A 21,239-nucleotide genomic window follows, 5' to 3' on the forward strand; every position below is an offset into this window, starting at 1 on the left:
AAGTCTCTAATCACTTCTATATGGCTTTAAGATCCCTTCTAAAAGGAAAATTAGATTTTTACATGAACTCACTCCATCTTTGTAGATTTGGTGGAAATGGAAATTAGTTTGCTTTCAACCATGTTTACTTTATTGTCAGTTTTTTTCATTGTGTAAGATTTTCTTAAAGCCTGGCAGCTGAATATCCTATGGGGATGACAGCTACAGTAATTTTCTGTTTATAAATATTCATGATTTGAAAGCTATAGCATTAATTACATTCATTTGCATATCCATCTGAACACACAAGTAAACTGCAAACTTTGTGAACGCTTATTTAATAAGATAAAAGTGACATTTCCTTCACAAAGAATTTGATTTTTAACATCCAATGATGTATTCATTAAGATTTATGTCTGAATGTAGTGACTGGATTTTGATGAGAACTCTGGAGCTTCGTAGAAAAAGAATAACCTTAAAACAGCTAAAAGGAAGCAGGTGTGCTAATGTATGAGAAGATTTTTGTGGAATGAAGAACCAGTCCTGTTTCGTTTCTAAGTCTTTTGGGGGTATTATTATTGCACGCATCTTTTAATTACATGAATCAAAAGATACCCCTGTATTTTGGAATTTATTTTTGTGACTATTTTGTTGTGATTTTTTTTTAAATCAGGAAAATTTAGTGTTTTAAGAATAGTAAATTTTCCAGATCTGTTGTTTTTCTTTGCATGTAAAGTCAATTCATTTGATTTATGCTTTTTATTTTTTTTAATAAACTGTTCCACATGTACAATTTATAGTTTTGTTGCTACCCAGATTTTTTCTGTTTTCTCCGTTAAGCTGTATTGTTGGGGAGGAAAACGTCTTGTGGAAGGAAATGGTAATAGCTGTATCTTTTTCTTCTGTGGAAAAACTATATAAAAATATATGTATTTTTTTTTTACTAGTAAGGATTGCATCTTAATCTCATAGGCCTTTGTCCTACATTGTGTACACACGGTGTAACATTATACAATAAAGGCACATTTTTGCACATCCAGTGTAATACCAGCACAGACAGGGTTGCTGACACTGCAGTATGTGCTGTATTTCTGTGCATGTTCCACTTTTCAGAGCCTCAGTAAGCTGAACATAAATGAGTTAAGAAGCCTTGGTGAGTTAGCTGTGAAATGTCTGTGTGAAATAATCTTTGTGGAGAATTCAAAACGTACATCAGAGCAAAGCTCTCTGTAGCATTCTGAGGTCCATATCAATACCAGCTGTGCTGTCTGAAGTGCATCTGCGAATGATACAGGTTGCTATTAAGGACAAAAAGGTGATTGTGTTTGGGAGATGGGCTTTATTGTTTGCTTTAATATGGGTTCTAACTTTTAGTATTTTGGCTACTTATATAACTGAGAGAAGTTGTACTACATAGTATAAATTCTTCTCTAATGCCCTTATGTATGGTCAGAAGAAAACTTGGCTCATTCTGTGTACTTTACTGTGCAAGTTTCTGAATACTTACATCTTGTTTATCAGCTACCTTATATCTAATAAACATTTAATAATATGATTATGAATCTCTATAAATATTTTCTGTACAGATTTGTATTTATTTAAAACCCTAACATATATATAATAGTGTATGTGATTGAAGTGAGTGAGGTCATCATTGTGTCTGTAAGTCATCAACTGTTTGAAAAAGTCTTGCGGACAATGCTTTGGGGAATAATTAACTTTTTTTTGGCTTGTTTTGAAGGTATTAAATGTCATGTTTATGTTATGTGGCAATGTATATGTAATCTTAAAATATTTGCCATGCTGATGGATGGCGCCTGTGAGATACTGCATTCTTTTTGAGATACTGAGTTTTATTTGAGCCAACAGGGGTTTCCAGGCCTTGCAAGTTCAAAAGCAACACAATGAAAAGTAGCAAACTTGATTTCTATATCTATCTACTTTGTCTTGACCATAGTTTGTTGTTGTTGTTGTTATTTTACCAGGAATGTGTAAGGAAGAACATCTTATGAAAAGCGTGTTTGAAAAATATGCTTTACTCATTAGGGATCATGGAAGTTATATGACAATGACTTTTTTCTTCCTTAACATAAAGCTACCAATTTTTATCACATTCTTTCTTTAACTTCACAAAAGCCAATTCATAGGTGTCTTTGTTTTCCCATGCAGGTTTTGAAGCATCATTTTTTCTTTTCTTTTCTTTACACAGCAATCTTACGGAGAGTTAGGCAGGCCTATCTGGCTCCAGGTAGCTGAGTCAGCTTACAGGTTCACTTTGGGCTCAATTGCTGGAGGTGAGTAATTTGTCTGGTTCCTATTTTCAAGCCTGGGTTAGTAGTCTGTCTCGCCAGACTACATGGGATCATCTCAAATGCATTTCTTGGTTATATACATGAAGAATTGGAGAGCGGAACTACTACTGTTTATGCCATTCCTTTATCGCTTTTGTTCTAATATTCCTTCACAAACAGCTGAAACTCTACTCACTTCAGTAACAAATTTCTTTACTGGTAGCTCTCGTTGCTTCTTTTCCTGATTTAGTTGTCTTTGTTCTGGGCACACTGTTTTATGTAATATGTAATAAATCCATTCTCCTTGAGGCTGTTTTCTGGATTTTCAGTAGTGTCCTTTCTTGCTTCCAAGATACCAGAGACCTTACCAGCTTATATTTTCTTTGTGTTTAAATAAATGTTGTAGAAAATTATTATTATTAATAATAATAATTATATACAAACCAACAATGATGTTGCAGAAATAATACTTCAAATACTTTCTCGTAGCTGTTGGTGCTACGGCAGTATATCCCATAGACCTGGTGAAGACTCGTATGCAGAATCAGCGTTCCACTGGTTCAGTCGTAGGAGAGTTGATGTATAAAAACAGCTTTGACTGCTTTAAAAAGGTTTTGCGTTTTGAAGGCTTTTTTGGTCTTTACAGAGGTAAGTGAATAAAATACATGTATCAAGTTAGGGATTTTCTACTTTTTTTTTTTAATACCTCAGGAACTAGAGTCTTATGGGAAAACTAGGAAACTTGATACCATATACAATTTTGCTTCTGTTTCATAGAGCTGAATATGTAACTTCCCTTGAGCACTGTTCATCATAATTGCTGGGAAAAACTGTGCCTTTCTTGTTGTTGTTACTGATTTGCTCCTTGGTGCTTAGATTGTTTAAAGTCCTAATCTCTGTGATGTGAGTGTTGTGGACACGATTATCTCACAAACTGAGGATTGTGATTTTTCGCTGGAGGCAAACATCAGGAGTAGATTAGCCTGTGAGGAATAAAGATCAATTTTATGGCAAATATTTTTTTATTAAAAGAGAAGAAATACAGTCATTTTGAAAGGTACTTGTTAAATCAGATGTCAGTCTACTTATGCCTCATACCTTTGCAGGTAGCGGGACTACTGTGAGCAAGAAATTGCAGCCTGCAATTCATGTTGCAGTTTATATATCATATTGTTCTAATTTACTTTAAAAAATAAATAATGTAAATAAAAGAAATAAAAGAAAAACTCTTCTAAAGTACAGGTTAAGAACTCAAAGCAACTTCTTATCAGTTAGATCAGTTAGAAAAGGTGTCTTAGTTATCTTGTTTTAGCTTAGGAGAAGGTTTTGAAGTAATTTTTATCGCATCAATCAGGTGACTTACATGAAGGTACATACTAGTCAGTCTTACATTGTTATTTAGTTGAATTCTCTTATTGTCATTTCATACAAAACGCCCAATTTTCATAAGGATCTGTACATCTTTAGTTTATTTTTTAATTGGAGAAAAGTAACTTCTGTGATGGTCACAGCCTTCTTTTCTGCATTGCAACATGCTCTGTCCATGAAGACACTGGTCAGTGCTAGTGTCCTCCAAGAACAGTATCTGAGAAATTTTTGCATGTCTATGAACTCTGACTGAGGAGTTTTTGGTGATCTTACGGGATTTTGCAATGCAAGCGAGTAGAGAGAGGAATAAGTCAGCGAATATGTTAATGAAATAGCTGCAATCTCTGTAGATTATGATTTACTAGTAAATTTCTTTCCATTTTTGTTGCCAAATCTTTCATTAAATACTCTGTGAAGTTGCATTTATGACTCTATTTTACACTTTGATTTCTACAGTGCTTTTCTATAGTACTGATTCCATTCTCCCTCCTGCACCCCAACATGGTTTTGCACAGCAGCTTCTAAAGTTAATTATATGTTATTTTTATTTTGGTTTTCTAACCTTTGGCAAATGCTTTTCATTGATAAGTTAAAAACAATGCCTTACACTTGAGGAAAAATATGCTTGTTTTATGGAATGTCAGCTTGTTAAACTTTTTAATAATATGTTTAATAACTGTCTTTAAGATTGTTTAGCATAAAAGGTTTGTGTGGTTGTTTTGAAAATATTATGCGTAATGGTCAGCATGTTTCTAAGGTCTTGGATTCGGTATCAGAGTGTTTGCAGGAGAGTATTAAACTGAAGCAACAGAAATATTTACAGAGTTGACTCTCTATAACTGTGTTCTTATATTCCTACGCTGGATTATCCTAACAGTATTCCCATATAATGACACAATATGCTTCTTTACTGCAGTTTAAAAAATGGATTTGAATGGATATTGCAAAGTTTATATTTTTAAATGCAAACTTTAAAATTTTTGGTCAAGAAAATTATGACACTTGAATCCTGGCATCCAACTTCAAAACTAATTATGAAGTATTTTCTAAGCTCCCTTGCTAGACCATGGTAGAATACAGAGTGCGTGTGTCTGGGGTGTTCAGCTGCATGTAAAAGGAGAAGGCAGGCTGAGGGGGAAATTGTCTTGTGGTGTTTTGTCTGGTAGTTTTTTTTTTTTGTTTTTTTTTGTAAGTGCAGGCACTGCAGAACTGGATTTTCTTTTCATGGTAGATCAGAGATTCAGGCTGGGAGGGCAGCATTTCTTTTTGTTATTGTCAACCTTTCTTTGTATTTAATAACTACCTTTCCTCAGCATAGTAAGTCTGTAAATCGCATGGAAAGTACTGTGTTGGAAGAAAACACTACAGTGCATATATTAACTGCTGCACTTTCTGCTTCAGCTCTGAGCTTCCTTTTAAGGAAGTACTAAAAAAAAATCTACAGGTTAAGAACTTCTGGGAATTTTGAAGACTCTTTGTGAATTTTTAGCTGTTACTCTTTTCACTTAATGTATAGTGGAAAGCTGCATCGTTACAGTTTTGTTGATGTTTTATGATATTTGATATAATTAGCCTGGGATTTTTTGTTTGTTAATTGGCAAACATTTCTGACAAATTGATATTCCCCAAGCATGGAATAACACTAAGAAATGAACACCTTTAATAAAGATAAGCCCTTTAAGTTTTATAATCTTATACATATGCCAAGATGAGTGTGGAGAAAATGGATTTTAAAATAACAGATGCTGCTATAATCTTGTATGTTAGGAAGTTAAGACTGCCATCTACTGATTTTTTTCTTAAACCTATTAGTTCCTAGAAAGGTGTGTGTGCTTTTGTCAAAAGGCAGTTCACTTTGATAGCAGCTATTTTCCAGGAGCAAAAGCCTTTCAAAATTGGTTTCTGCCAACTAATGCTTCCACTAGGCAAGATAAAAAAATATTTAATACTAAGAGGGTTTAAAGAATTTAATTTTGGACTGAGCTAGTGAAAATCCTTCATATCTTTTGTTGACTGAAGCCTTCACAAATCTCAGGTTTAGTGAGCCAAGTAGACGATAGTTGATAATTTATCATAGGTATGTGTATATCTCATAATTAATCTCCTGTTTTGAAAAGTAATTGAAAGCTTTATGGGAAAATGATACTAAGGGGCTAAAAAACTCTAACTAAAACTTAGATTAACTCTTATGTGAGTAGACATATATAAGGTTTATGTTCAGTCCTTTACCTTTTTACCTGTACAGCAACAGCATCAGGGTTGACTTGGTTGTGGAAGGTGGCTCTGCTCACCCTTTTCATTACCACTTTCAACAAAAATCTTAACATAAAATCATATAGGTATGAATATGCAGTGCTCTAGCAGCCTCGCATGCATAAATGACATCTACCTCAAAGGGTAACTGCCATATACTTAAAAGGGTATCCCATGTGCAGGAGGGCATTTCTGTAGAGCTCTTGTAAAATACTTCTTTATTAGGAAGATAATGTTGCCTTATGATGTCTTTGTTTCTATAGGCTTGTTACCACAGCTGATAGGTGTTGCTCCAGAAAAGGCTATTAAGCTAACTGTACGTATCTTTTTTTTTTTTTTATTTTCTGGCATCTTTTCGTTTGTTAACATACACAGGATTTATTTCCTAAAATATGTGAAAGATGCCCACTTAAAAGCACTCTAATAAATATGGTTACACATGTACTTGATATAGGTTAATAACAAGGAGGAATAACTTTAAACTGTGTGTAATTTATTTTATCTTCATTAGGTTAATGACTTTGTCAGAGACAAATTCACTAAGAAAGATGGTTCCATTCCACTCCCTGCAGAGATCCTTGCTGGAGGCTGTGTAAGTATCCATCCTGTACTGTTAGTTCCTAGGAAAAATTGATTCTCAGTCATGTGCAGTACAGTGGAGTGGCAGTTAGTGCATGTGCTTTGGTGATTTGAACAGAACTTTTTTTTTTTTTCCCATTCACAAGAACTGAGAAAGTACTTTATCTGTTTGGAAAGCTGCATGCTTCTGAGCTGAGTTCCCTTGGAATTACTTGAACAACCTATTTTGGCACAGTTTCTAACTTTCAGTTTCAGCAGTGGTTGTACTCCACAAAAGGAGCTGCGGTGTGGCTAGAGAGGGTGGGTGCCTTTTCTTCCTTTCCATGCTTTTGCTTGGGGCAGTGGTCTTGGCTAGTTTGGAAAGATAGAGGTAGTATTCGAGAATGGATTACAAAGATCACGTCTGAGTTTTCTTCCAGAAAAAAAAAAAAAGCTAGACAGTTTAAAAAACTATTTCTTGCTTAAGTTTTTAAAAAGGAAAAGAAGTACAGTCTTTAACTTGCCATATGTGACTTTTTTTTGTTGTTGTTCATGAAAACGTGGAAAAACTGAACAATGTAGTCTTATCTTTCAGATAACAGGTCTGGACGAATCTTCAGTTTAAGTTACTTTATATAAAATGTACCTACATTACACCGGACCCTAACTACATCCCTCGTCTAAATACAGTTCAAAAACAAATCGTGTTTTCATTGAGATGAAGAACTCTAATTCAGTGGATCTCTAAGCAAGTTCTAAGTGGTTGGAATTGATATTGATGATAGATATTTTTGTTTTTGCACATCGGGTAATTTCATTTGTGGGATTCCCCAAAGTTGTCAACCCTATAAAACGTTTAAGGCTTGAGTTAGTTTTCTTTTGTAGCAGAGAACACTAATAACTTCCAGTTGAGTAGGCTGACAGGCTGGTATAAAACCTCCTCAGCTTACAACAAAACCTGGGGCAGAAAGGTTGTTGACCTCTGCAAACTTTTAATTCAAAGAAGCAGCCCTGAAGGGAGGCTGCTTATAGTTCTGCCTGATTGAATTTGGCAGCCTGGTACATGCTTGAGTCTTCACCTGTCAGTGTACAAAGTTTATTTTCTGAGAAATGTGAGAAAGCAGCTGTAATGTATAGCTAGCAAAAGACTAATCTCTTTTTCTGGAAAGCTCAATAACACAGAAAGCGTATACAGATCATTTGTAACAGAAGTGAATATAATTCATTAGTGTTTTTCTCTGTGTTGCAGTTAAGTTCACAGTTTAAATTGAACATCTGATAATCAATTATATTATTTTTACGTTCTTTTGTACTGAAATGTGTAATATTAAATACAAACTACGTTAAAGGCGTTTCCTCTTCCTGACAGGTACTCCTTTTTCAAAATAACTTCTTATTGTCTTGCTGTAGTGAATATACAAAAATCAGGGAGAAATTTTAGTTTCAGATAAGCTTTTGGAAATTTGGATGCTTTTGTGAATCTAAGCAGATCTATAATCTGTCCAAACACAACCCTTTCTTCTAGCTGATTGTATTAGCTGATATTATCTTCAAAAAGGAGATGAGAATACTTTTTTTGCTCCATTTCGGAGAATTTTAGGTTAAGTTGGCCTTTGTAGGAGAGGTGTTGGTCAGTTTAGCAACCTCAGGGATGTTTTTAATTTCTTTGCTGTCTTCTCTGGATTAGCTGGTAATCTTACCAGTTTTTGACTTTTCTGTCTGTACTGATGCTTAATTCCATTTTAGCTATTTCACTTCTTCTCAAATACCAAAATCTTTATTAGTAAGCCTACAGAGTTTATTCAAAAGGTTTGAAGGGAAAAATTGACTAAGGCAGTATCAAGTTAATATGTTTGTCTCTCATGTCCTTTTCATCCATTGTGATAGCTCTTTTATTTGTTGATTTGCTTGGAATTAGTGTTGTTGTTCATTGTATGCTTTTTGTTTGTTTGTTTGACAAAATACTATGAGACATAACCAACAGTTATACCCAAGGATGTAACTTGTGTTACAGGGACTTTGTGTATGCATGGGCACACAAGATTTTCTGTTTGGGAGATACTTTAAATTATGGGTTACTGTGGCACTGTTTGGCTTTTGTCTGTGCCAAAATCACTTTCAGTATCTGCGTTTGGGTAGCTTTTTATTTGTGTTTGTGTAGCATTTTATAAATTGTTTGACACTTAAATGTTTTGCAAATAGTAGATTATAAATAGACTGAATTCAAAACATGCTTTTCACCACATTATAGCATCAGAAGAAACTGCGTTATATCTGTATATAGTTCTGAGAGATGTACTTCTTAATATCTCTGCCCCTCACTTATTTGTGCTTAGCATTGAACCTTCTCTTGATTGACAGCAATAATACTGTTCTTCATCATATGAAAAACATAGTGGGATTGGTAGTGGATGAGCTAGCCATATATTTAGCAGTTCTATACAGAGGCCTTCCTTGCCTTTGGAAGTCTGCCTCCTTGCAAGGCAGTACACATTGTGCACACCGCTGTCCTCAACCTGGAATCAACAAAATTCTTATGAGGAAGTGGTGGCAGCTTGGGAAATACTGCAGCAGACGTAGCAAATTCTCCTCTCTGGATGGCAGTGCTGTGTCAAAGGGTGTGTATGGTGTTACAGTCCTCTAAGACCCACAAATGAGGACAGGTAAAACCTTTGACATTAAAACAGTAGTGATTCAGGACAACCTGCACACAGCTCTGAGTATCCTCAGCTCTGGAGTGTCTGCAAGATGCTGTAGCACCCAGCAAAGGGACAATCCGCAGAAATGTGCTTCCTCCAGAATCAGCAACTCCAAGAGGCTGCATTAAGAAGATACTATTTCTGTCTCAATTGCTGTAAGATTTTGGAAAAACCTCGTTTCCCCAGCAAAAGCACAAGTCTTCATTCTCATAGCTGTTAACAGAGACATCCACCCAGGCACTGGCCTGTTTGTATGGTCAGCTGCCTGTCAGTTGTCTTCCTTCCTTACTGCAGGGCAGGGACCTCCCGCAGTCAGCCAGTGCTCTGTGTTTCTTGAAACTTACCTGCTAGCCGCTGGGCAATGTAAATGTCATTGGGAAGTGTAGGGTCTGCTCTGTCAAAGCCCAAATATTCCCAGCTGCTCCCAAGTTGTGGCTGTATTTGAAATCTGCAAAACAGCTATGTGGGGCAGCTCAGTTACATCGGTCAGGTCATACCTGTCAAGAAAAGGGTTTCTGGTCACCGATGGAGGAAACTGATATCCTATCTTCCTACCTTCCTGAGAGTTTACTGGTTTGTTAATCATCAACAGCACTACCCATGCTTACACATGTTCTGAGAAAATGATTTCTTTCCCTACTGTTACTGTAATTAATTAAATTACATTTCATTGTAATTCAGTGATTAGCCTGCATTTCTGCCTTTGAAATTTTCAGCTACCATTAGCTTTGAGTTGCAGGGAGACTGAGTGAGGCTTTGGCAATGCTTTCCTGCATCCTGACAGCAGCTGGGGAAGCAGAGAGCTCATACCTGATATGGACAGTGCTACCCAAAGGAACTTTACACACATGACGCATGTGAATATGTCATGAAGGGCAGGGTGCTGTGGGGTAGCTGTTCATCCTCAGCTGGGCAGAGAGGCTGAAGTCAGCATCTAATGCTGTATGAATGATACATAAGTACTGTTACAGCAGACAAAGATGCTGTGAATTAACACTGTAGTTCCTATGAGTTACATAGGAAGAAATGTATTCTTCCCATCAATGAATTGTGTATTGCGCCTAGTATTTTGAATGGATGAATCCTTTTTCATTGAAACACTTTTCTGATTTGTGCTGCAGCATGTGGGTGCCAGAAGGAAAGGGTCTAAGAACCCTTCCTGAAGGTGTAGGCAATGCATCTGTTGACAATTAGGAGTGGGAGGTGTGTGTCTCTGTGTTTGCATATATATACACAGAGGTCCACTAAAATGTACCATTGATTAGGAACTATATATATTTAAACATTAAATCTAACATCTAGTCTAACTATTCTGGTATATTTGTAGATAAACAAAAATTGTATATTTGTACATACATGCATACATACAGACATGTGTACATGATTTAATTATAGATTGTAAGGCAAATAGAAATGTCATAATTTAAAATGTTAGTTTTTTATTTAACATGCACAAATGCAGAATTTTAGCTGCCAGACTACTACTTTTTAAAATCTTGAGGATACTCTACCTCTTTTGATATGCTTTAAACAGATAAAGTTAGAAGCAAAATTAAACTTTACTGCTTTATCTTAACTTCTGTGGCAGGAATTTAAAGTTAGGGTGAAATGTGTTGTTTAGTAAAAGAGGCGGTAAGCTTAATGCAGGTACATGAACAATGAAAGCTTTGCCTTGAGAAAGAACTGCAAGTCCTTTTGATGTTTTTAAAGTAGACTGCTTCAAGTAACATCTTATTTTAGCTGCTTGTATGGGATATAGTTGTGGTCCAGGATGTGGTAGTTTCAAAAAGGAAGGAAGGAAGGGCTCGAAATAGGCCTCTCCCCCTTTGTAGCATATGCCTCTCGGGTGGAATTGGAAAGGGCAAGAGGTCTCATGTTGCGGGGTCATTTGTGTATTTCCTTCAGCCTTTGGCATGTCATGAGGCGTTTGCTGTGGGATCTCAAACTACATCTTTTCTCTCATAACCTTTGCTGTCAGATTTAGTTCCTTTATTTGCTCCTTGTAGAGTTATTTTACATGACATTAAGGTTAAGTAGAAGCTTTTATTACTGGTATTTTTGATGTGTATGAATAACCTCCATTCAGAAACAAATTTGTCAACCTTTTTTAAAGTGTCTGTTGTAATTTATGTGTGAAGGGAGGTTTTCTGGGGGGGGAAATCTAGGTTTAGTGCACCTTCTCCAAAAGAAATTGAAGGACTGCAGCATATACCTCTGTGAGTATATACTCATGTGCACATGTATTTAAAAAACATAGCTGACAGCTGAAGTAAGGTATTTTGAAAAAGAATGATGATGATTGCCTGTGATTTGCACAGAAGCATAGATATTTGTACTGTGACCCTGCACACTACCAGTTCATTTTTATTTGGAGATCCTTTGTGTCCTTCTCTTGTGCATCCTCTTCTGGAGCACTTCCTCTGCTGCCGGAGAGCCCAGGCAGAACCTGCCCTCCACTTCATTCATCATCAGATAGGTTAAGATCTTAAAAACAAAACAAAACGAACCAAGCAAACAAAACGATGCTCCCACTCATTTCTTAAAGAGCATTCAATGAAAAAGTGAATTTTCCTGTTATGTGTTCTGTGTTAAAATTCATGCTTGTCTTGCCTGTCCTTGTGCTATGGCTAAGGATCTAACTCATTCAAGCAGCTCCACTAACTCAGGGTAACTCTTCATGTGAATCGAATTACTCCTGTGCAAAAACGTTTGCTGAGCACCAGACATAACTGTATGAAAAATCAAGACTTGGACTGGAGCATTTGTTTGTAATATGCATTGTTTAATTGGGTATCTTGGGTATCAGCCTGGAGAAGAGGAGGCTGAGGGGGGACCTCATCGAAGTCTACAACTTCCTCGCAAGGGGGAGTGGAGAGGCAGGTGACCTATTCTCCGTTATCACCAGTGATAGGACCCGCGGGAACGATGTTAAGCTGAGGCAGGGGAAGTTTGGGCTGGACATCAGGAAGAGGTTCTTCACCGAGAGGGCGGTCGCACACTGGAACAGGCTCCCCAGTGAAGCAGTCACTGCACCAAGCCTGTGTGAATTTAAGAAGAGATTGGATTGTGCACTTAGTCACATGGTCTAAACTTTTGGGCAGACCTGTGCGGTGCCAGGAGTTGGACTTGATGATCCTTATGGGTCCCTTCCAACTCGGGATATTCTGTGGTTCTATGATCTTAACAGTTACAGCTCTTTTTAAGAAAGCTACTTATTAAGAAGTTTGTCAACAAATGGGCATATAGGAAGAGTTATTTTGGCTGCTCTTCAGGATGTGCAGATTAAAAATAAAACAACTATTAAATAAAAAATTAAAATATATAACATTAAAAAATAAAAATGGAATTTCACATACATATGTAAAGAAATAATGTGTATTAAGTAGGCAGGTAGCAGATTGTCTGGAAGGGGTGAATTTCTAGCTTAGTGTCTAGATTTTAAGTTATTTGAATTTGTTTTATTTTTTGTAGTGCATTGTATAATGTAGTAAGAGCATTGTGCTTAATGTTTTATTTACCAGAATTTTAAAAAATATTAACATAGGGAAATTGTAAACATCTGAAATTTGTTATTTTCTGGTTAATGCAAGATGAAAAACAATATGGTTATTGCTTAACAGAACTCGCCAGATAAGAATTTTATAAGTTTTGTTTAGATTGAAACTTTTCCAAGCAGGACAGCCATTTCATCTTGCATGCATAGGTGTGTATAAACTGGATAGGAAAGGGTAAGTTGAGAAGTAAACAGAGTCTGAAGAACAGCTTTGGACATGAGTGCTGTCAGGGAACTGAGAAAACTCAAAGTATTAAGTCCAAGAAACAGAAGAGGGGATCATTTTGCCTGGTCTGGGAATCCTAGTGATCTTCCTAGCAGTTGCAATAATGTCCACAAAAATGTAGGCTTTGATTTTTTTCAGAGGGGTGAAGAAGTGAGAGAATAAAATGAAGACTAACAACATAGATTGGTTATTTGAGCAGAACTGTCAGAGATATTAATCCCCACTGCAGTAATCACTCAAAAGCAGGGGTTGATCTGCCACTGTTTGGATCAACGTGTGTTAGTAAGTCCATAACAAAGATTTTTTAAAATGTCAATAGTGAGTGAAGTAATAAACAGGGCTTGCAGGATGCCAGTACACTCAGCAGAGGTTCGGTGAAATGTCTGATGCTTGGTCAATGAAAATTTTGAGACTTCATGCCCCTACATTCCATAGACACTACCTGAGTGCTTAATTGTTCTCGGTAAGAGCTGTTGAAGTCCTGTTCTCAAGTCTAAAATAAACTTCTAAGGCATGTTCCAGGGCTAGTCTCAGTTTATTCTGCCTGTTGCTGGAGAGAGGAAGATTGTGCTGTAGCCAGAGACATAACAGAAAGGATTAGTGTTCATTAGTTCTGAATCAATTAGCAGAGAATGCCAGGAGGTGTTAGTGCAGACTATTGATATTTTTTTTTGTATACACACACACGCAGCATCACAAAGAGAGTTTATTTCCTGGGCAATTTAGAAGTGAGGAAAAAAAGCATTAATTGCAGATGTTCTGCATCTTTTTTCTTCAGTAATGTTTTATGGGTTAGAGGAAAAGATCAGGCTTTCATATGGAAGAAATGTTGCTTAAAGTTGGTTGTATTCAAGTGGCTGTATACCATACATTTTAAGGAAATGGTTTCAATTTTTAAATCAACAGAGATGGCCTAGAAAAAGAGGGGAAAAAGCAAGTTAGTAAAATTTAGCTGTTTTGTTATGAACCACACACTTCTCCAGAAGTGAATGGTAGTACCTACAACATACCAAAGAGAAATCTTAATGTCATTTTAAATAGGTGTACACATGTAACTATCATATGGAAACTGAAACATAGGTCTTTGAAAGTCTTTGGTTAGTTAAAGTGTAGAATCTGAAGCTGCTGTGCAGCACTATTGCTAGGAACAAATAAGTAAGGCAGTCCTTCAGCACTGCGTGTAAAATATCATGCTCAGAGAAAGACAGGACTCCAGTTTTTATTCAGTATCATATTTTGAAAAGTTACTCTCCCTATTTAAATTTTATATTTTGTTTCCAATTAGAACAATTAGTCTGCTAAACAAAACTCCAAACACCTTTTCTAATAATTTAAAATTACACCATTAAATGCAAATTTACCTTTTAAACTGCATCACCACTAAATGCTAATGGCATGTCTACACATTGGTGATGGATTATTATTGAATAAACATAAGGTCTTCTTTGTAAGTGTTTGATACTCTAGTAGTGCGAGACTAATGACAATTTTAGTCTAGTATTTAGTGTACTATCTGATAGACTTTTACACAGTTTCATGACTTCTAGAAAGGAGAATAGCAGAGACAAACTAAATTAATCACCGTAGTGGAATATAAACATATAAATGGAAGAATGTATGTGAATCAGGATTTTGTACAAAAATTTCTGATTCGGGCTTTTAACTTCCAGACAAGTGCTTTATTAACTGTCATAGATTTTTATATGAGAATATGAGCCAATGCAGCGAGAAGTGAAGGCACTCAACACCTTGAAGAAACCAGCGTGTTACCACATGCTCTAGTAATGCAATTTACTTTCTTTTTCTTTGGGTTTGCAGGCAGGAGCTTCTCAGGTCATCTTCACTAATCCGCTGGAGATTGTAAAGATTCGGTTGCAGGTAGCAGGAGAAATTACTACAGGACCCAGAGTCAGTGCCCTCTCTGTTATTAAAGATTTAGGTCTTCTTGGTCTTTATAAGGTATGTGTTTCTGCTTTGAGTGGCTTCATTATAGCTCTGTTAACCTGTTTTATGCTAAACCTTTATAATGTTGAAACAAAAACTGTGTTAAAAACAAAGAAACCTTTTGAATTTAAAACTGATTTCTTCCAGCAGGGCAGCCCCACAGTGGAAAACCGAAGAAAACCCACTTCTATATTAATGGCAGTGGGATACATAAAAGTACTCCCCTATTCTATCCTCTAGGCTTTTATACCAAGCTACAGGGAGTCCTGTGTTGCAGACCTGCTGGCTTCTGGCACTGATAATTTCATTTGGTGGGGTTTTGTGAAAAGTTTCATTAGCTTTCCCTGTGTGTTTTTCTCACGTTTATTTTGAATCTCTGTTATCTCTATTGTTATCTTTGCAGCATGATATTCTCTTTGTCTTAATAATTCGATGGTAGTGAAACAGTAGTGGAGTTTAGTAGGATTCAGATTTTTAAGAAGTTAAATGGTGGGATTTGTCAATAACGAATTCCACTTAAGAAAGCCTGCACTGTACTGTACTTCAGCAGAATGCCAGTCAACAGATTCCTACCCTGCAGGTATACTTACTACCATCATTATAGATCAGGTGTAATGGAGCAGAAGCTATTAGTTTTCTTAAACAAGGAAGAGTGCTTCCTGTATCTTCTGTCAGTGCAAGGGGTAATACGTAAATTCAGCAGTTATGTTAGCTGTGCACTTACAAAACATTGTTTTACCTGATTTGTCCACAGACCTGTAATAATACTACAAAAACGTAAAATTTACTTCTAGAGCTAAAGCTTTTGTTTAGAGTTAAATAAAGCTGATTCATGACCATCTCATTTCCTAAAGATCACAGGTGTTTTGGTACATGGGGCAAAATTGCCATTTCTGTTTGCAGTAATTAAATAATTGAGCTCAGTAAAAAATCTGCTGTTCTTTAGAATTGCATTATCACTTATGAATAACTGCACAAACTCATTTTAGAGCATAAAAAATCTGCATGAAAAGGCATGAGTTTCATTTTACCATGTCTCCTAATTAAGCCACCAAGGTTTGTAACGTGTGCTGTCTGTTCCACTTAATCTAACCACAAAGGGTGACTGGCCTCAAGTGGGCGTGCTGCGTGGAGGCTGCTGTCTTGGAGTGTTGTTCTACCTGTATGCTAGTTCAGAGTTCAGGCAAAGACTGCTAGTTTTGTAACATGTGTGCTTGCAGGGTATGCATATAAGATTAAAAAAAAGAAAAATACTAAATATGTTTGTTTAGGAACATTCCACTGTTTTTATAGCATGTGAAGTTCTTTTAAGGAACTCTTTCATATTAGCTTTTGGCTGGGAGATACTTCATAGAGTGTTGTCACAGGCCTAAGGGTTTGTCTCCCTGTATCTTCCCTTTATTGAAAGACTTCCATTTTGTAACAACTTACCTCTTTTTGCTAGCCTTTTGGCACAGCATCTTCAGTCAACTAGATGATGATCAGTGGAGAGCCGTATGAGGTTTTAACAAACCTAACTGATACTTTAGTAATACTTTCGTGTTTGGTGGAAAAAAGGGCATGCAAGGACATGTCTTTTTGCTTCCGTGGTTATCGGTTGTTGTCAGAAAGACATCAGGACAGACCTTTGTCGCTTTCTTTATTGCATTTGGACTCCTCACTTGTAAAAGGTATTTATCCTTGGTACTGATATCAAAACTAATGTCGCTTATTGCTTAATGAGCTTAGATGTGAAGCTTGAGTCTTCCTTATTCTAGAAACTTGCATGAGATACACTTTAGTCTTTTTTTTTTCCAAGTTCAATTCTACATCTTCTATTTCCTGAAACGTTTTATTTTCTGTTATTTAACTGGTGGATCAAGAGAGTTGATACTTCCTGGGCTCGGGCTGCTTGCTGGATATCAATTTTAACCTTATTTACAAAATTTACTTGTAGTATGTCTCTTGTCTGTGACAGGGTGCCAAAGCATGTTTCCTCAGAGACATTCCCTTTTCTGCAATCTACTTTCCTGTTTATGCTCATAGTAAACTGATGCTTGCTGATGAAAATGGCCATGTGGGAGGGCTTAATCTCCTTGCAGCTGGAGCCATTGCAGGTAATTCTGTGAATGTTTTCTAGAAGCAATATTTTTTCTTTTAGTAATATTTAATATTCATTCGGTAGCCCCATATAAAGGAAGGGTATGGTACCATTGTATCTGATTTAATCTAAATTTGATCACTGTTATCCTTAGTGGGAGGCAATGTAATTTTGATGAGAACTAATTACATTTGCATAATGTGGATAAACAGCGTAATGCAGCTCAGCAACTTGTAGTCAAATTTGATCTGTCTGTCTCGATGGGGTTTTACTTGTTACTGTGCTCTCTGAGTTGAAGGCTAATTTGAATCTTTGATGAACATAAAATGAGATATCATAAGAGCTAAGAAGAAAATGACTTATCTAGTTGTGGATTCCTGAGTAACTGAAAAGAAACTTAGTTTAAAGGCAGTTGCCAAAAATAGGGCATTACTTTGTAAAGATGCAGGGGTAAAAATATTGTACTGGGAAATTTAAAATATTTTAAAGGCTTCCCAAAAATGTTCAGTTAAACAGAATAAGCAGCTGTGATAAAAAGTTATTTTTACTAAATGGCAAGTGGTATAAAATACTAAATGCAGGAAGTGTAGTGATGGTCGGTTATTTAATAATGTGGGTAGAGATGGCCAGATTCTGCACTGTTAGGTATAAGTTTTCTAGGGTGAAAAACAGGTAACTGCAGCGTCTCACTCCTGAACCCTTCAGTGTTGGCTTCTGCATGGTTTAGAAACGCCCTTGGGCTGAACAGACCTTTTGTTACTGGTTACAGTAATGAGGAATAGCTATATATATATATATATACATATATATATATATGTATATATATACACGTGTGTGTGTGTATATATATATACACACACACATACACACAAAACAATCATGGGCAATCTGTGTGTAAGCAGTTTCCCATACTGGACTTGATGCAGAGGTTGGCTGCACCTGCTTTGCCAGTTGTGTATGTTCCTTGTGTTGGGGGAAAGAGAGAAACCATCTAGGAAACTACCAACAGCGTTGAGGCACTGCTCACTCTCAAGTAATGTAGAGCTGTCAGATAGGGTGCAAGTTCTGAGTACAAAATAGAATTATTAACTTATGTCTTACACTAAAGACTCATTTTTTATTTTTAGATTCCAAACTTTTCTCTTTGCTTGATTAGTGTTTCTGGGTCATTCAGATACTAAGTGATGAACCCTATTGTAGAGGCGTTTAAATCTTGTAGGCCTGTTTTTTATATCCTGTATAGGAATCCACCTTTCTGAACTGCAAATTTCTAATTCCTGATTGCTTGATCTATTCCTGTTTTGCATGCGCAGCAGGGAAGAGTACAGTCTGAACATACCTGCCTGCAAAGGAAAATCTGCATATGGTTGCTCTTAGCATGTGCTTTGCAGGCTTAACTAACTTGCTCCTGTTCTCTGAACTGATCAGCAAAGCTTGTGAGAGTTCACGATCACCTGTGAAAATCAGGGACTTGTTAAACTTTTAATTCAATACTAACTGATAGTAAAAGTTCAACAAAATCAAAAATAAGTTCAAAATTTTAAGTCAGAGTACATTCTTTTAAGAGATTGAAATTTTCTAGTATTCAGAAATATCTGAGATAACACAGTTAAATACTGTGGAGTACGTTTCTGAAAACTTTCTCCTTTAACTAGAAAGCTGAGAGTGGTGCCTTTGAAGTGGAGATATGTTCTTTCATCACTGTTGGCTAATATCACACTGCTGGTACTAAGCAGACTTGTATAACATCTTCATTGTCCTCAGTCTTTTTATGGCTTGCCTAGTTGAAGTAAGCAGCATCTATTCTCCTACAGAACAGCCCAAACAGCAGTACAGAAATAATTATGTGGAATAGGTACTTCCTAGAGAATAGCTAATTTCCTTACTAACACTTCTAACAAATGGATGTGTAAGATTCAAGCTCCCTCATCATCTATATATAATTCACAGAATATTTTGTACACTGCACAAATATAGCGAGATTGCAAAACTAATGATTTGTCATGGATCTCTGATTGCATATAGGGCATGTGGGGGGGGGGTTAAAAATGCTTTATCTATTTGAAAATACCAATGATATGTTGAGAGAATTGCTGTTTGTTTTTTTTTTTTTATTTTCTTTACTCTCATCTATAGCCTTTAAATTTAGAAGAAATGCAAAGGATTATACCAAGTACAAGTTTATATTAGCATCAAGTATAAAAACTTGTATTTTAGTAATCACCTGTTCTTGCAAAAAACATTGAAGTTTGTAGTTTTATTTTTCAGTTAGAAGTGTTTCATCTTTACAAGAATCTTTGTGCAAATTAAATGTGGTTTTCTTCTAAAAGGTGTGCCTGCTGCTTCTTTGGTAACCCCTGCTGATGTCATCAAGACAAGACTGCAAGTGGCAGCTCGCGCTGGTCAGACAACATACAGTGGAGTTATTGACTGTTTTGGAAAGATTCTAAGGGAAGAAGGCCCTTCGGCTTTTTGGAAGGGAGCTGGAGGTGAGAAGCGCACACTGAGTATTACAACTGACCCCAGTTCTCTAAATTAGCACGTGCATTGTTAAGGGTCCTAGAGCAGTATATACAAGGTCTGATTCTGAGAAATGTAACTTAGCATTTATTTAAAAAAATATTTAGCTTCTCTCTTGAGAAACTCCCTTGTTTGATTCTATGATTTGTAATATTTAACAGCTCGCGTGTTCAGATCTTCGCCCCAGTTTGGTGTTACTTTGGTCACATACGAGCTTCTGCAGAGATGGTTTTATGTCGATTTTGGAGGCCTGTAAGTCGTTAGTTTGCTTTTTAACTTGCACAAAAATATCTGCAAGGTTCAAAAGTCTTACTTTTTTTCATGCATGGGACCACTTAAACTTGGGGACTTTAAGCAGCTATACTTAATCTGTTTTCTGCATACTACATAGAGATTAAGAATAATTTCATATGTATTTTAATACACTACATAAAATTTGTTTCTCCACTGTAACAAGATACTTTGTCCTTCTTACCTGTGTCACAGGAAGTTACAAGGATTTACAAAAGCTATCAGTAAAAATGTAACTTCAGTTTTGGCCTCACTTGCCCATTAAGTAGTGCTCTGAAACCACCCTCAGTTGACTATAGAAGTGAATTAAGGTCATCTTTAACAATCCTGCATGCTTAGGCAAAATCTTTAAGTACTTACTCTGTATTTTGTAAAATTATTTAGGCTTACCTTTAAATAACAAAAAGGCTTTTTTTCTTCTGTCTTCAAACAGCAAGCCTTCTGGATCAGAACCTACACCAAAAACTCGAATTTCAGATCTTCCCCCTGTTAACCCTGAGCACATAGGTGGATACAGACTTGCTACAGCTACGTTTGCTGGTATAGAAAATAAATTTGGTTTATATCTTCCAAAGTTTCGGTCTCCTGGCACTGCCTCAATCAAAAAGCCAGCAGCTGAATCCTGAAGACATCTTTCAGCCTAACGAAGTGATGCAGTGCTAAAAATTCACAAGAGTAGTACTGTATTTTTTTCCAGTCAGCTGCATGTTGTTCTAGTTGAACTGAGCTTGCGCATTAAATTACTCCTTTCTAATATTAATATATACACATGCATTTATTTGTTTATGAACTAGTCATTTGCACACAAACTGATTGAAGCAGTGGTTCTATGCCTTATTTTTAACCGGTGGCATGAATCGTTAAGACTAGACTTTGCCTTGCACAGCTTGCATTTAATGTTACTGTACATATTGTACATCTTTGTACAGAGACATCATGGCATCTATACACGTACATTTATATAAGGGGTAGTGCAGTTCAAAATAGGTTGAAATGTACAGAATGTTTTGAAAGCTTTTTGTTAAGACTCATGTGACAATAAAACATTTAAAAACATTAAGTTGGCTCATTTTTTTGTTTGTAGAAAAGTAGACCGATGATTTTTTTTTTTTTTCCTCCACAGATTAGGGTTAGGGATTTAGATACAACTATGTAATGAAGTTAATATAGCCTCTGAAGAAATGCATTTTACTCTGACCTAGTTACAACAAAAGTATTACAATGCTGGCTTCTAAGTATAACAGAACACAGTACTTAAATGAGCACATGCAGTATTTTATTTTGCAGCACTACTTTGTAACAAAGAATTCCCTCAAAATACATGATAATGCTAATTCTGTAATAGATCTTAACTCTATGGTAGCATACTTAAGATATATTTGCCAGTTATTAAGACTCCTGAATCTTTACAGAATTTATTATTTCGAGTGCTCATATTGAAGTATGAAATTACACTAATGTAGTACAGTAAGCTCTA

General features: G+C 36.2%; 1 protein-coding gene across 8 annotated transcripts in view; it reads left to right on the forward strand.

Moving 5' to 3' along the window:
• SLC25A12 (solute carrier family 25 member 12) overlaps positions 1-20,818 on the forward strand; it is a 51,394-nt gene extending 30,576 nt beyond the window's left edge. For all 8 annotated transcript variants that reach the window (XM_035537019.2, XM_050711778.1, XM_035537031.2 and 5 more), the window contains 9 exons: positions 2,189-2,273; positions 2,760-2,918; positions 6,155-6,207; positions 6,403-6,483; positions 14,746-14,886; positions 16,829-16,967; positions 19,282-19,440; positions 19,633-19,723; positions 20,196-20,818. In XM_035537019.2, the coding sequence (XP_035392912.1) occupies positions 2,189-2,273; positions 2,760-2,918; positions 6,155-6,207; positions 6,403-6,483; positions 14,746-14,886; positions 16,829-16,967; positions 19,282-19,440; positions 19,633-19,723; positions 20,196-20,388 (1,101 nt within the window). In that variant the 3' untranslated portion in view covers positions 20,389-20,818. The remainder of the gene's footprint in view (positions 1-2,188; positions 2,274-2,759; positions 2,919-6,154; positions 6,208-6,402; positions 6,484-14,745; positions 14,887-16,828; positions 16,968-19,281; positions 19,441-19,632; positions 19,724-20,195) is intronic.
• The last annotated feature ends 421 nt before the right edge of the window (positions 20,819-21,239 follow it).

Source organism: Cygnus atratus, chromosome 6 (assembly GCF_013377495.2).
Source record: "Cygnus atratus isolate AKBS03 ecotype Queensland, Australia chromosome 6, CAtr_DNAZoo_HiC_assembly, whole genome shotgun sequence".
Taxonomy (NCBI): domain Eukaryota; kingdom Metazoa; phylum Chordata; class Aves; order Anseriformes; family Anatidae; genus Cygnus; species Cygnus atratus.